This window comes from Strix uralensis, chromosome 1, assembly GCF_047716275.1.
Source record: "Strix uralensis isolate ZFMK-TIS-50842 chromosome 1, bStrUra1, whole genome shotgun sequence".
NCBI lineage: Eukaryota > Metazoa > Chordata > Aves > Strigiformes > Strigidae > Strix > Strix uralensis.
Genome location: NC_133972.1, coordinates 162,434,052 through 162,449,309, shown reverse-complemented (window position 1 = coordinate 162,449,309; position 15,258 = coordinate 162,434,052). Strand labels below are relative to the sequence as shown.

At 40.1% G+C, this 15,258-nt stretch overlaps 1 protein-coding gene across 5 annotated transcripts in view; it reads left to right on the top strand.

Annotated features, from left to right (window-relative positions):
- TMEM65 (transmembrane protein 65) overlaps nucleotides 1–15,258 on the top strand; it is a 34,922-nt gene that overhangs the window by 8,534 nt on the left and 11,130 nt on the right. For all 5 annotated transcript variants that reach the window (XM_074887551.1, XM_074887540.1, XM_074887523.1 and 2 more), the window contains one exon: nucleotides 14,487–14,531. In XM_074887551.1, the coding sequence (XP_074743652.1) occupies nucleotides 14,487–14,531 (45 nt within the window). The remainder of the gene's footprint in view (nucleotides 1–14,486; nucleotides 14,532–15,258) is intronic.

Below are 15,258 nucleotides of genomic sequence, written 5' to 3'. Positions count from 1 at the left end.
AAGTTCACTTACTTGAAGTTGTGTCTTCTACCTTATGCCTTTTCCTAGGAGAATGCTGTGCGTTAAATTACATGGTCAAAACATAATGCAGAAGTAATATTACCATTAAAAAAAAAAATCTTTAGTTAGCTGCCTTTGCCCTTCCCTGCAATTAAAGTTTTAGAAAGGTAGAATAGAAGATTGCTCTAATTAAAATTTGTTTTCCATCTTTTGCATGTGTTTAAGCATGTGATGTGTCCAAAATAGTTGTCGTGCATGAACACCTTTTAAATCACAAATTTTAAAAAAATCTAAACCTTGAGCCATTGTTCTTCAACTGTATCTGTCTTATGTAAAATAACACATTTTATAGTTATGAGGAGTCAGATTTTCCTTTTAGCTATATGAGGGGGTGCTTTTGATTTAAGTCTTTTCAGGAAAGATCACTTGAAATGCAACTTTTACTTACAATGCAACTTAAACCTTTCAGAGTGATACATTTGAAACACTTAAATCTCCCTATAATAGGCATGAATGCAATGGATCTTGTTTATTCTGTGAACACAGATACCATTTCAGTGTGTAATCAAAATTAAAAGACAATGAAGTCTACCAGTTTCTCTAAGAAAGAAATTATTTGAAGCTTACTCATTCAACTGAAAACTTAGCTTTAGTCAGCCTTACTTATTATTTAATCAATCCAAATATGGAACTATAGAAGCAGCTGATGTCTCCAGGAGAAAATCTTTCCTAAAAAGAAAGTAGTAAATGGAAAAATGAGATAAGTGTATCATGCAGATACACAGAGTACTTAAGGAAGCTGTCTTGGATCTCTCTAGTATTGTTTATTTTCTTTCCAAAAAGTGGCTTATCTGGGGGAAGCTGGGCTTGAGTGTATGAGCTGTCTTGTGTCCTCCTCCTTTCTTTCTCCTTAAATTAGCACAGTGTTATTTCAAAAATCTGAAAGCACATGTTCTTGTTTCTGTTGTGTTGCTGCGTGTGAGAATTTCCTTTACACTGAAAAAGCCCCTTGGAATTTTGGGGATGTGACTAACCCATGCCTGAAACAAACCCCTTGCTTCCTCTGAAACACAGGGACGTGGGGAGCGTTTTAAGGCAGAGCCCGCAAAACACCATTTTTAACCCAGAAGAGTACATAATTCATTCAAAACTACAGGATATAAAATCATAGCTGTTTTTTCCAGTGTTCATTTACTTTGGATTCTTAGATATTTTAATGTTAATTATTAATAAAATATCCACTGTAGCAGCCATAGTACATTCTGATACTTGTGATATCTTTTTTGCTGCATCATTTGCTAGTTTCCATTTGTATGTGATGAGCTCATGTTCATTGCGTTTTGGATATTCTTTGAGGTTTTTCAAATTTAATTTTGACAAACTGAGATGCTTTAGCTTTTGGCAAATTCCAGCAGGCCATTTTTTTTAACTTACATGTTCCTCTCTAGATAATAAAAAGAGCAAATAGGAACATATTTAAGACTGCAATATTATGTGTTTGGAGATGGGGCATATTCTGTATCAACTCTCCTGTTGCCTTAAAGCAGACATAAGGAGCAGGTGGCTTGTTTTATTTTCTCCTACTGCTTGTACCCAGGGATAAAACCTTTCTTCAACATGCTTGCTACATTTACTTCATAGCTTTTAGGATGTCAGATAGGAGAATAGGCATTTACAGAATTAAAACTTGCCTTACTCTTTAGCAGTGATCCTGGTGAAAGGCTCCCGCATGACCTGGAGCAAGGATGAAGCCTTGAAAAATCTTTTTCATTTCAAAAAGAATTGAAAAGTTTGAGAGAAAAAGACTTCTACAGTGAGGCCAACTTGAACTGAGAGAAGCCAGAGGCATGGGTCTCAGCAGTGGCCCAGGCTTTGGTTCACAAAGCTCACTTCTCAGAGATAGTCTGGGACCTGTCGGCTGAACACCAGCACTTCTTTCAAAACTTTCTGGGAAGTCTTCAGGCAGGGTTAGGAGGAGACATGGTATGTGATTCTTGTCCATGCCATGGACAAGGGTCTCTGCTTTGGGATGTGTTGATGTATGTAAAGTTGTATTGTCACAAAGCCCTGGTATTTTCTTCAGGTCCAAATGCAACTAACAGGTACCTGCTGCATTTTAGACTTCATCAATTTCTGGTTACTGTACTGTTAAAATAACTTTTTTTTTGTTCATGGCTTTCAATTATTTGCTTTTGATGGCTTTTGGCTCTAGGCAGTGATCCATCTCTTACTGCTGGCCAGTTTGCTTTAACTCATAGAATCACACAATGGTTTGGGTTGGAAGGCACCTTAAAAATCATCTAGTTCCAACCCCCTGCCATGGGCAGGGACACCTTCCATTAGACCAGGTTGCTCAAAGCCCCGTCCAACCTGGCCTTGAACACTGCCAGGGAGGGGCCATTCACAACCCCTTTGGGCAACCTGTGCCAGTGTCTCACCACCCTCACAGTAAAGAATTTCTTTCTAATCTGAATCTGCCCTCTTTCAGTTTAAAATGATTACCCTTTGTCCTGTCCCTACACTCCCTGATAAAGAGACCCTCCCCAGCTTTCCTGTAGCCCCCTTTAAGTACTGGAAGGCTGCTGTAAGGTCTCCCCAGAGCCTTCTCTTCTCCAGGCTGAACAACCCCAACTCTCTCAGCCTGTCCTTGTAAGGGAGGTTCTCCAGCCCCCTGATCATCTTCTGGGCCCTCCTCTGGACCCACTCGAGCAGGTCCATGTCCTCCTTCTGTTGGGAGCCCCAGAGCTGGACACAGCACTGCAGGTGGGGTCTCAGGAGAGCAGAGCAGAGTAGAGGAGAATCACCTCCCTCAACCTGCTGGCCACAGTTCATCTTACACTGTGAATCATTGGCCTCCCATTAGGATATTATCCCATTTTTCATAGCAATCTGAATGGGTAGGAATTATGTTTTATTGGCTTTATTGGGTTTCATGGAAGACTGGAGAGAAATGTGCAGGGAACAAACCAATTTCTTTAGCCAGCTGCTCTTTTGAATACCATCAGTTTGTATTTTCAGATTGCAAATAGCTTTTCAATCCAGCTGTTTCTTTGCTTCATTAGGTCCTGACAACAGGCTGATTTTTACAAAGCACAAGTGAAGATGGGATGTTATAAATGTGAAATTATCTGTTTTGTTCAAGATGCAGAGATGTAAGAATTGCCAGCTGGATCCAATGCCATCTTGCCTAATAAAAATTTTTGCTAGAGAGAAAATGGGAGAGCAACTTGAAATTCCTGCCCCCCCCCCCAGTTTTCCTGTTACCTATTTATATTATTTGATGGGATAAAGTAAATAAACCAAACTAAATAGGTAGCTGAAAAAGTGGCAGTCCTGTTATGAATAATCAGCCTGCTGACCTTTTCTTCTTGAAAATGTCAGACAGACTTTTTGTGTCTGTGTTGCTCTCCCTGAACAGAAGGAACATAACAAAGGTGCTTTTGTGGTTCTGATACAGCACAAATGGCCTATGTCAAAGATAACTGGTTCTGGTGGGAAATATATGTGACTTGTTGTTTACTCATTTATTGCATCTGGTTTATCAGAAGGAAAAAAAAGCCTTTGGATTTGTAATGTTTTCACTGTTGGTTTACTTCTCTGGGTTGGATGCTAGGAACCTATTGTATCAGCCTTGTTTCCGTGCTTATTTCAGTTTTTACAGTTGGACACTAATATGGGCTGAGTTTTACTGTGTCTTATGTCTGACCTTGTGTTAAAACCTCGGCTAAAAAAAACCACCTCATTTTAACTATTCTTTCTCAGCTGTGGAGGAAAAACATTCAAATGGCTTCCCCACTGTGGGATAAGAGCATGCACAGATGAGCTGTGGACAAGCTGATGTGTAGTAGATGTGACTTGTCTGTATGGGTGTGGATTCACTGTTGGCTTCACCCACACTGTTGTGAAGGGAGTGTCCTGTTCTTCCTGGCCCGAACACCTCTGGGTGTAAAAATCCTACTTCTGCTTTTCATGCCAGCACTGCTGTTCTTCTCTGGGCCTGGCTGAACACAAGTGCTAGAATAAAGGAAGAGTCCCAAATACATGACCAGGAGGGAATTTAGGAAGGGAAGAAAAGTATCGAATCACCCCTTGCAGCAGCAGCATGACTTAGATCACTTCAAGGTGCAGTTTTGTATTTGACCTAAGGTTCTGTCTTTCCTATTTTCTCATGGGAAGTGTGATGAGGTTTTGTGTGCCTCAGGCGGGAGTCTGTTCTGGGATCCTGCTGTGTCACTAACAGCACATACGCTGACTTGCACTAGTGAGCAATATTTCGATCTCCCAGGTTACTTTTTTGTATTGTCAAGTACTTGCAATTATATTTGGGAGCATTTTTGACCTCAGAATTAATCTTATGACTAGGTAGGGAGCAGTATTCTCTCTTCCTCTGGCTCTCTATTTAGGATTATTCCTCCTGGGATCAGTGGCTGCCCTCCTGTATCACACAGCGCTTTGCTTCAGCACTGCAAAAGGCATCCTTAGCCTGAATCCATCCCCTTCCTTGCTGCTGGAGAAGAGGCTGTGTAAACATTGTTCAAATTTTGGAGAAGTGGATGAGAATGGGGGAGGGAAGGACGCTGGAGGCACACTGAGGTGATCCCCCAACGCACAGTATGACAACAATTGTAGTAACACAAATTTCATTAAGGTCTCCAGTAAATACTGGCATTACAGGTATGTCACTGATGCAGGCAGTACACTAGTGCCACAGCGTGCTTTCCACTGCCAAGGGGAGGAGCTTTAAATAGATTAGATTCCATATTTTCTCCCATGTAAAAAAACCAAAACAGGCTTATGGGTGTAGAAGACCTTGGATTCAGCTGTGGGTTTGTGTTCATAATTTACTAGTTCTCAAGCTGATTAGCAAAACTGGAGGTGGGGGGTGTAATTTTAACACTCACTGGAGTTTGCTGTGTGCTCGTAGTGAAATTATGACAAAAGAACAGGTGAAAACCAGCAGTGGAAAAGGGAAAACATGCAAAGTTGAAACACAGACTCTGCTAAGTGGTGGAACCTCATCTTTCATAAACTGTCATTGGGTAGTTTCTCAGGAAGATTAAGCAACATTGGGATTAAATAAACAGACCAGATGTGTAGTACTTCATAGAGCAGAGGTCCCGAAGTGGCTTTAGAGGGAGTGTGTGCACAGCTGTGACTTGCAGTGGTGTGACGTGGGCCGAAGCTTGCGTTAGCTCTGCAGTTGGGAGCTGCAGAGATGCATGTACAACTGAGGTAATTAATCCTCCTGAGAGAGGGCTTATGCTTACCAAAGGCTGCAGAAACACTGACTGGGAGAAGAATTTTCCTTTTTTTGTTTTGCAGATTAAAGGCAATTGGTTAAAGGAGTTAGAAGTTAACTTAGAACTGTTCACTTATAGGAAGAATAGAGCACAGCAGTCTTTATTGTCCTCTGCTTCTCCTTACGTATATGACTTTACAAAATCAACAGTCTTGGTAATTCCAGATCATTTTCATGAACAGAGTGAATTTTTTTTAGTAGAACTTAAAATTCACATTCAGAATAAATTAATAAATAATGCAGCTGCATGACAACCCAGTAGATATTCCATATTCTTATAAAAGCTAAAAGAAAACATTTTGAGGTCAAGTTCCATGTAAAGTGTATTTTACCTGTTTTTACTTTATATCATATAACATTCATTCCTTCAGCCGTTTGCCAAAGATATCTGACATTGCAGCTTGGCTTTGACTGTGCAGAGAGTCAGATGTTGAAGTCTGATTAGTTTCACCAATGCAGCTAGAGGCTTTGCTAAGTTACATGGGGAAGGGAAGAAGAAAGGTACCCAAGTGATTTATCTACTGTGGTAGGTTAAGAGTTAAGAATAGCTTCATTGTTACTGTTAGAGATACAAATTATCTGAGTATAACTTCTGGCTGGGACTTAAATTGTCAGTGGTTTGTTACAGTGTTCCTTTGGCTGACAGGTATGAAAAGTTTCTTAAGGACTTCAGGGGACCTCATGCTTTTGTCTTTATTTCCCCATGTGAATCGGTAACAAAATGTTTGAACACCATTCAGTTTCTCTCTCCTCTCTCTCTCATTCTGGTTAGCTGTCTTAATTCTGAGACAGATGAAAAGCAATAAACTTTACATGCATTTAAAATTATTTCAGAGAAGCTTATTTCTGCACTCTTACTTGCTTCAAGATTGTCCTCAAGCAGGGAATGAAACTTTCTGCTTAAGAAAAGGCTGGTACTTAGTGGTATATTATTTAATAGCAGTTTGTCTTCAGCTTTGTGTAAAGATATAGTAGAGTTCTCTTAAAGGGAAAAAAAAATAATCCCACCAAACATCAAATTTACCAGTTGCCCTCCTGGTGTTATTGCACTGCTGTAATTGACTGCATGTGGTGTTGGCTGTTGGAAGAGTTGTTGCTGTTCAATTGAGTACAGGTGCTGGTGCTGCTGGTACCAGGTCTGTGGGAAGCACTGGCGTTGCTGGCCTTGGATTTGCTCCTACAGTAAGCATCTCTTGATGTTAGCCAAGGTTGCTTTTTCTCATTTTGCAGAACCCAAGGGTCTTGAAAGGCAAAATCTCACATCCTGTGCCTGGGAATGACAGTATAAAGAGCAAGTGTGTTGAAAAAAGCCAGTGAGTGTAGAGTGGACCTGGTCCACTACATCTGCTATGAGGCGTTAAGTCCCCCATGTTATTAATACACTCAGTTTTGTGCTAGGGCAGCGGAGGAGGAAGCATCATGGTTCCCCCGGGTGCTGCACAGGCTGTCATCAGTCAGCTTCGTCCTCCAAGGGGATGTGCTGCTGGCTGCAAGCACAGGATCATGTGCCTGGGCTCGAAAGCCAACGCTGCTCCCTGTTCTTCATAAATTACCTTGCCACCTCCCTTTGCCTTCTTCCTGGGGAAACAAGTGTGGGTTTGGGCAGGTGGAGGAAGGGCATAAAGAAGAGGAGGAGTGGGAATAAACAAACTCATCTCTCACCACCTCCTCAGATTTCTTTTTTAAAACAGGGCCTGGGGGGAACATCATTAAATAAAGGATATTATAATTGTATATATAACTCCCTGGTTATTTCATGAGCGCTTGTATGTAGGCATCAGTGATGCCTAACACTGCTCTATTTAAAGGTGATGAAAGCCCTCTACTAGATCAGATCTCTTTGGTTGTGCACAGAGCTCTGATAAGTCTTGTTAACAAATCTTTTGTGGTGTCCCACGGAATTGCTTTGCTTATCATCTTACTTGAACCTGCTACGGAGGACAACCAAAAACCTAATCTCACACCCTGATAATGCGTAGATACTGTGGTCTTACTTGTAGCCAGGTCAAAACTGTTGCTGAGCTGCTGCTCTGTTCAGCTGCAAACTGGTGAAATAATTGATAGATACCTCAAACCAGAGAGGCCCAGGAAATATCAGTGCTGATAGAGAAGTGCCAACACCTCATTTTACTGAAACAGTTAGGTGAGTATATTTGGATGAGATTAATTCCACTCTGATGCTAGTCTGCAGTACTTATCTGGTCTTTTTCCATAGCTAGTGGAGAGGGCCTTAATAATCCCAGGGGAAGATTCATTCATCTGAAGATGGAAGTTTGCTGTGCCATTGGGAGGTGACCCTCCTCTAGCTCCCAGGAACTCATTGGAGTCCCCAAGTGTTGAAATGGAGAGGGTGAGGAGGGAAAGAAGAGCCAACCTCCATTTGGGATGATGGGTATTACTTTGGTTTTTTGAGGCAGAGAATTTTGACTCTGTGGATGGCTCACTCCAGTCAGGGAATTGCTACAGCCGGTTTATTTCTTGGCAGCACACAATTACCTTCTTAGTTTGTTTTTTTTTTTGTTAAATAATGTATAACCATTCACTTCCGGAATGCTCAGAGCAGAATACCACATTACTGTTCCTGTTCAGTCTCCTATCAATGTTACTATAGCATTGTTATACAAACACTTCAGCTTGGTTTTTTTTTTTTATGTTTTCCATTTCTCTCTTAAGGAGACAGCTCAAACTCTGTATTTCTATCATTACCCTACATCTCTATTACAAACTGGAAGTCCTTTCTGCATTGTCATCATTTTAGCAGATTAACCCCCTTAAATCTTGAGGCAAGCATCTTATTTTTAATGTTTTTCAGCTGTGGTTTGAGACCTTGTTAAGCAAATGACTGCAAATCCTATTTTCGTGTGAACCTGCTTGAGTTGAAATGAAAGGTTGACCTTTGAGTTTATAAGGCACTGATAGAGAATTGGATTAGATCAGGAGAAAAAATCCTCTTAGTGATGAAGACAGTAATTTGAGTCTCTGGATACTTGTTTGCATTTTATGCTCTCCCTAGGTTTCTGGTCATGGTTTTCACCTTAGGTCTCTGTTTTGTTAAACATCTTTAAAATGATATGAATGGTGTATCACATTTTTGGAAGGGATAGTAGGATGAGTGTATTGTATACTCACAATATTTGATGATGAACATCCAGTAAGCACTGCAGATAAAGCTGAAATTAAGTTATATGATATTTAAACCTAGGCTATCCTGCATCTGGTGAGAAATAATGTACATTTCTGTTGCTAAATGCGTCTGTTCTAGGGAGAAACTACTGACCACTAGATGAGGTGGTGCAGAGTCACAGAGGTTTTTTCCTTTGGAGCAGGTAGATGCATCCATTGTTTGTGGCACTTAGCCCTGGATTTGTCCTGGGGCCCATATGTCCAGGCTGCCCACCTGCTCAGAGGGGATCCCAGGAAGGTACTATGCCTGAAATCACTCCTGGGTTTTGTTCTGAAGGGAATTGGTTGACTGATGCCAGAGAGCAAACAGGACTCCTGCAAAGCTTGTTCAACACTTGGTCAAGTAGATACAACAACAGTTTCAAATAAAGATGATAATCTCTTCTGCTACTTCAAGGCTTGTCAGGAGGGAAATGAAACATGACCACTGTGTAATTTTCTACAGTGTTACAGAGAGTATAAAAAAAAAAATCTTTAATGTCCTATTTGTATTTATGCAGAATATTTGGTTGGACATAGTTATCTTTTCAGGGGTAATCGAGAAATTATCCTATCATGTCCTCTGTCTATTCATCTCTTACTAGTGCTTCGCTCAGCTTTCTCATGTGCATGTGACTGAACGGGCTAGCGGCCAAGTTTATATTTAGCACTGCACGAGTCAGCATCCTTTCATGCCTTAATTGCTGTAGTAACAGGAAACCATTTGTGAGTTATAACAAATGATGCAGATTTTTTCTTTGCTGTCAACTCATGGATTGTTTTTTCTCATTTGAAATATTATGGGAACCCAACTGAAGATCAATGGATATGGTTTTTCAACTTTGTGTTTTGCTGTATGTACTGAGATTTTTGCAGGTTTTGTTAAAACATAGAGAAAAACAGGAGAAACGAAGGGCTATGGAGATGGGCCTTATGAGCTTATTCCATGAATGAACTCATACATCATAGTCAGAATTCACTCTTAAGGATCCACCTCTAGATACTGAACAAAGCAATAACACACATCTCATTTCTAGGCTCCAATCCAGAATTTTGTACCTCTTTTTGATAGATGCAGCAGTTGCTTTGATTTCTTGTTCTGTGCAAGTGAAGCCTTTGCTGCATCCATGGTGTGTATCTGAATGATTTGTTGAAATGACCTGGACAGGCTTTTTGGAGGAAACCATTTGATGCATTTGAGACAAAACCCTCCCTAACTTCCAGATGAGACGCTAACCTTCAGAGCCTACAATGAGGTTGTAATGGATGTAGATTGTTAATATTTTCCATATTGCTGTTCCTTCCCTTCTTGATATTCGTTGTGAAATAATTAATTTTAACAATTTGCTCACTGTTTAAAAATGTATAAAACACTGCTCATATTTTTGTCTTGGATTTAACACTACTCAGCTATAGCATGTATCTTCCTAGGCTAGCCCTGGCCATAGTACCTGTTAACACTGTTACATGTCTCTTGCCCCTGGGTGACAGTAATAGATTTAGCTATAAAATTTTATGGCAGTGTTAGCAGCAATTTTAATAAAACATAACATGTGCCTTTAGGCTTGCAAGTTCTTTTGTGTACTAGTTCTTTAAAAATTGGTAACTCAAAAACTGGTGATGACAACTGTCTGGTTTTTGGTTGGGCTTTTGTGCCAACTGTCTGAATAAATGCACCTCCATTATCCATTAGTCAATTGGGGGTAAGGATAATAATCTTAAAACTAAATTGCAAGTACTGTCTTGGTTTAAATTGGCTACAATTGCCAGAGTGAATTTAACTTGCTGGATTTGGGCCAAGTTGTGGATAATGGTATTATTTATGTTGACAGCTTTATATTCCCCCCTGGGTTCTATCTATTTTTTTAAAAAAAGGTAAATGTTCAGTTAGCAAAAAAGTGATACTGTAAATTAAAAAAAGATCTAGAACAGTTTAAGAGGCAGTTACATTTCTTTTTCTGCTCCCCAGACTTTGCTAATTCAGGGTGTGTGAACTGTATTGCACTTGAACCTTGATTTATAACTTCATTTATGGTAATGAATGTCAGTTGCAAAATAGCACTATTCCTACGCTGCCATTTCATTTTACTCCTTTTGCAATAAGATGAATTCTGGTGTCTTACTGAGCACTATGGCACAGGATGAGCTGGTGAACGGCTAACATGAAATGCAGTACTGGAGTACTTCAGGTTTTTTTTCCCAGATATTTGAAGTCTGAACTGTTGGATTCTGACTGAATTCAGTTCTTGTTTTGTAATTTGGATTTTTATTTTCCCTCCAGTAAAACAAGCAAAGTGTATGTTTCCTTTGCTGTACTCTGAAGATTTTTTTTCTTGTTTTTTGCAGAGCCTTGACAATTCAAATAGTCAGAACAGCTTCCTATGAATAAATACCCTTTTCTGAAATACATTTTGCTATCTAGAATTTTAAAAAATTGCTTTAAAGAATTTTTTTGGCACTCTGCGAGATGTATTCCCCAGGTGCCTTCATATCTTGCAGAGTTTTGAAGTATGTTGTGCTTTAAAGAGGTGGTATTGGAAGTGGTTCTGTAAAAAGGTTATTGGCTTTCATGACACAGAGGTTATTTAATTCTTCCTGCTTTAATTCTTTTTTTCCTCCCAATGTCCCAGCTTTAAACTAAGCCTTGGCCTCTGCAAGTAGAGCTAAGTTGATCCAGCCCTCTTTCCCATAGCGGGCAGTGCTCTACCTCGCAGTGGCAGAGCGTATTTCAGCTGTCTGTGAAGTTGTCTTTGTGCTTAAAGGCTTGTTTTGGTGCTCCACAGGGAACAGATTTTTCCTTGAGTGTGGTCCTGCAGGTACTGTGTGACAAGGTCCTGGGCATTCTGGTCTGATTTGACCCTCCTTTGAGCCAGGGGTGGGACTAGATGCCCTCTCTAGGCTAAAGATATGTCTTGGTTCAGTCAGAGAGAGTGTCAGGATTGGAACTTCCCCTCTCTGGTGCGTGAGCAGGGCTGACCTGTACTACTCATCTGAACTTCTTCTGTCAGACTTTTCCTATCCCTGTCTCATTAGTACACGTGATCCCAGATCTTTTTTTCCCAGATTAATTTTTATCTCAGTGATGCGAGAAGCTGTGTGTCAGGCACACTTCCAGATGAGTTTGGCAAGACTCTCTTTTATAAAAGAAAGTTCTTAGGGATGCGACAGGAAGACTGTTACCTACGCAAGGGTTTCTTATGGCTGGACAAGAGCAGTCTGGTCTCCAGAGCATGGTGCCACCATGCTGTCCTTAGTGACCTCTCTTTTAACATTTGACTGCCCTAGTGGTGTTGAAGCACCTTAGGTGCCCTGCTTCATAAAATGGCTCTTTAGCAGGAATCCCATGCTACTGAAACAAGTTATGTCAATGATAAAGTAATTTTCACTTATATTTGATCCCTAGCTGTTTTCCCTCTACCTTGCACTAATTTATCTTTCCTCTAACTCCAAAGTAATGTCCTTCAGCCTCTCCTTTTAAAACCATCCCAACCAAGATAGTCCCTGACTTAAGTTCTGAAGGAGGAGGTTTATGTCCTTTTTAGTTAATGCGACTTGAAACTCCCATTATTCATAGATGTACAAGTGCGGGTTGTTTTTTTCCCTCTCCTACCAAATGCTTGCCCTCAATTCCTCCTTCTGGTAGTAAGTTTCTAAAATCAGTTACACACTGGGTTTTAGCTTTTTAAAATAGCTTTTGATCTACACTGAATAGAGTGTAATTACATAGACTGCCATGTGCTATGAAACTCAAAAGTCAATTGTAGTTATATCCACAAGACTGATGTTCTAGAGCTTTGTAGTATTTTGTGACAAACCAAATAGTCTTCTGTATTCTCTGTTGGTACCCAAAATACTTCACTTGGGAATTATCTAAACTAATTGGTTATCGTAATCAGGGCAAACTATGAAAAGATGTCTTCCTCAGAGGTAAACAGAGTGTTTCCTGGAAGTTTGTTTATGCTGTTACAGTTTTTTTTTTATCATGAAATCCTTGTATCAGAAGAATAGATGGTACTTCAGTGGGGATGGTTTCAGTGGCAATGTCACATGGTCAATGTGATAGCTGGTTGATGCGATAGCTTCCCCTTGGAGCAGAAAGCCGTGGAGGCCAGCACTCTTCTCAGTGACCTCCTGTGCTTGAGTTTGTGATTCTGGGTTTTCATTCTCATCCTGGCATCCAGCAGGATGGAGCAAGAGGAGGTTAGGAAAGCTTCATCAGGAATGTGATGGTGCTGGCTTAGGTTGCCTGGCCATCCTCAGGGCATCTAGAGCTTCTGGAAACAGTTGCCTCAGTTAATCTCTTTGGTTCAGAGTGGCTCTGATTTTGCCCAGTGTTGTACAGATTTGCTGTCTTTCAGCAGCTTTTCTCAAAGGGCAGTACTAGTATATATAGACAGAGCTCTTTTTCCATGCTTCTGTAAAAGCTCTACTTAACCCGTGAGGATGGAAGGAGACCATATGTGGACCAGCACAGAGGAAGCTTGTCTTGGGGAAAATGGGTCCCATCTCCACTCCCATCAGTCCCGTCCAGCTCCTGAATATAAACTGAAAATTTTGGTCTGATGTTTTCTGGCTGTCAGGCACCAGTGATGCCTGTGGCTTTGGAAGACTGGCTCTTGCAGGGCTCCCCTCTGTTTAACAGGGATGTTCCTTCTCCGGCCTGAAGTTTGAATCTGTGAATTCCTAGGCTTTTTCTAGGGAAAAAAAAATAATCTTTATTTCTGTAATATTTGTGCTGTACTTCTCCTGCTTGCATGACGAGTACAACTGGTGTTTGCAGAGCTTAGGTAGTTTTGTTGGGCAGAGGGAAGAAACAGCTCTTCAATAACTGCTAAAGCTTGAAAGTTCTTATAGTTTAAGACCTTAAATTAATGAAATTATTTTGGAAGTCAGTGGCCTGGTTGACTGAATACTGGTATTATGGTATAAACATTTTTTTTTCCCCAAAAAAGTTAATTTAAGTGAATATTATAGTTTCTCCTTTACAGTAGCTTTGAATGACTTGGATGCAGGGATACTCACTCTAGTCTGCGCTGTTCAGACATACGCTCAAATGATTCACAGCCTGTGTTGGCAGCATTGTCTTTTCATGTACTTGGGTGCCCCAAGTAAAATCTGAGTACTTGGAGTAGCATTGTAGGCTCCTGTCATGTTTTACCATTTTTTATCTTTTTCTATAGAAGTTACCTAATCAAAAGTATGGAAGCAACTTGTCAAAAGCTCAGGGTTCATAATACTGAAAGATATTGGGGCAACTTTTTTCTGCTTTGAAAAGGGGTCTCGTGCTCAATATCCACGTTTAAAAAAAAAAAAAACAACAAAAGCCTAAAAATGTAGCTTGTTTTCTTTCCCTTGTCCCTGTGAAATGGGTAGCTGTTGCTGCATTCTGTGCATCACCTCTATTAGCTTCCTACAGACTATTCTCTCATGTTCAGGAGTGATGTCCTGGTCCTCCCAAGCTCTTAATGGTTTGAACCCAGGATACCTGAAACATGCAACAAATGACCAAACTTGATCTGCTGTTACTGAAATCAGTGGTCTCTAATGTTGTAGTATTTTTCTTTCATTCTCACACTAGTCTGTCAGAAATGATAGGGTGTTTTTTTTTTCAGACTGTCTCTGGAGGAAAGAAGGTTGTCTGATGCCTACCTAGAGGACCTCTAAAAACAAATATTAAAATGCAGTTTTTATTAGATGTCCTGTTTTTTCTAATTTTAGTGTGTTTTTCTAATTTTCAATAATAAAGATGGCTATTGGGTGGCTTCTAATGTATGCTCTTACTTTGCATAATCACTATACTAGTTTAGTCTTGTAATATTCTAAGACTTTGTGGCTTTTCATATCATGTTACCTTTTGTAAAAATAATAAAAATGTAGATGTGAAGCATTTTTCTTCAAATTTTAAAGCCGTTAAATAACATAACTGCTTTTTTGCCTGTTAATAATTTGGTAAACACTTCATAGTATAATAAACTGAATTTGTGATGAACTAGCTAACTTTCTTATTTCGTTTTGACTTCTCTAGAGAAGTTGGAGGTTGCACCACCATCTCCAGGACAACTGAAACATGGTAAAAGAAGAATGTTTGTTGAATGTGGTTCAGTACTTGTGCCGTCTGTCTTTGAATTGCTTCATCTTTCTCCTACAAGAGCTGGTCTGTCCTCATCCCTGTCGTATGGAGTAACAGAAAATGAAAGCAAGAACCAACAGTCACCCTGCCTTCTTTATTTTCATAACACCTCAGCTGGAGAATGTGCACCATTTAGTGAAAGTAGGACAGAAAGCCCAAATGAGACCATGCTGTTTAAAGCCAGCAGCAAATGTTTTGTAAGCTGAGTGGTGTTGACGCTGAAGTACCTTGTGGGGGGGTTTGTGTTTAAGCTTAAAACTATTGACTTGCTTCTTACTGCATATATTTTAAGTGGACTGAGAAGTGGGAGAAAATTGCAGAGAAATTGGGAATAGATCTGGTATTCTTTATGATACCACGGTCATTCAAATTCCGATGTAGCTTCCAAAACAGCGTATTTTTGTGTTTTTAAACTCTGTCAGTGAGCAAACATATTTAGTTGAACATTTCCCTATTCTAGGTATCTTCACTCATTTTTCTTTGGGTTTTTTGCTTGGTCCCTGGGGTTCTGTTTACTCCATGGATTCCAAAATTCTGTCAACTTCGGTAAGAATTCGAGCTCCCTTTGTAGCTCCAGAGTTTGATGCACACATTTTGAAAATGCTAGGCATCTCTGTGTGCTTTTGTTATTTATGTTTTTGGGAGTTTTGTCCTGTGATGGTTTAAA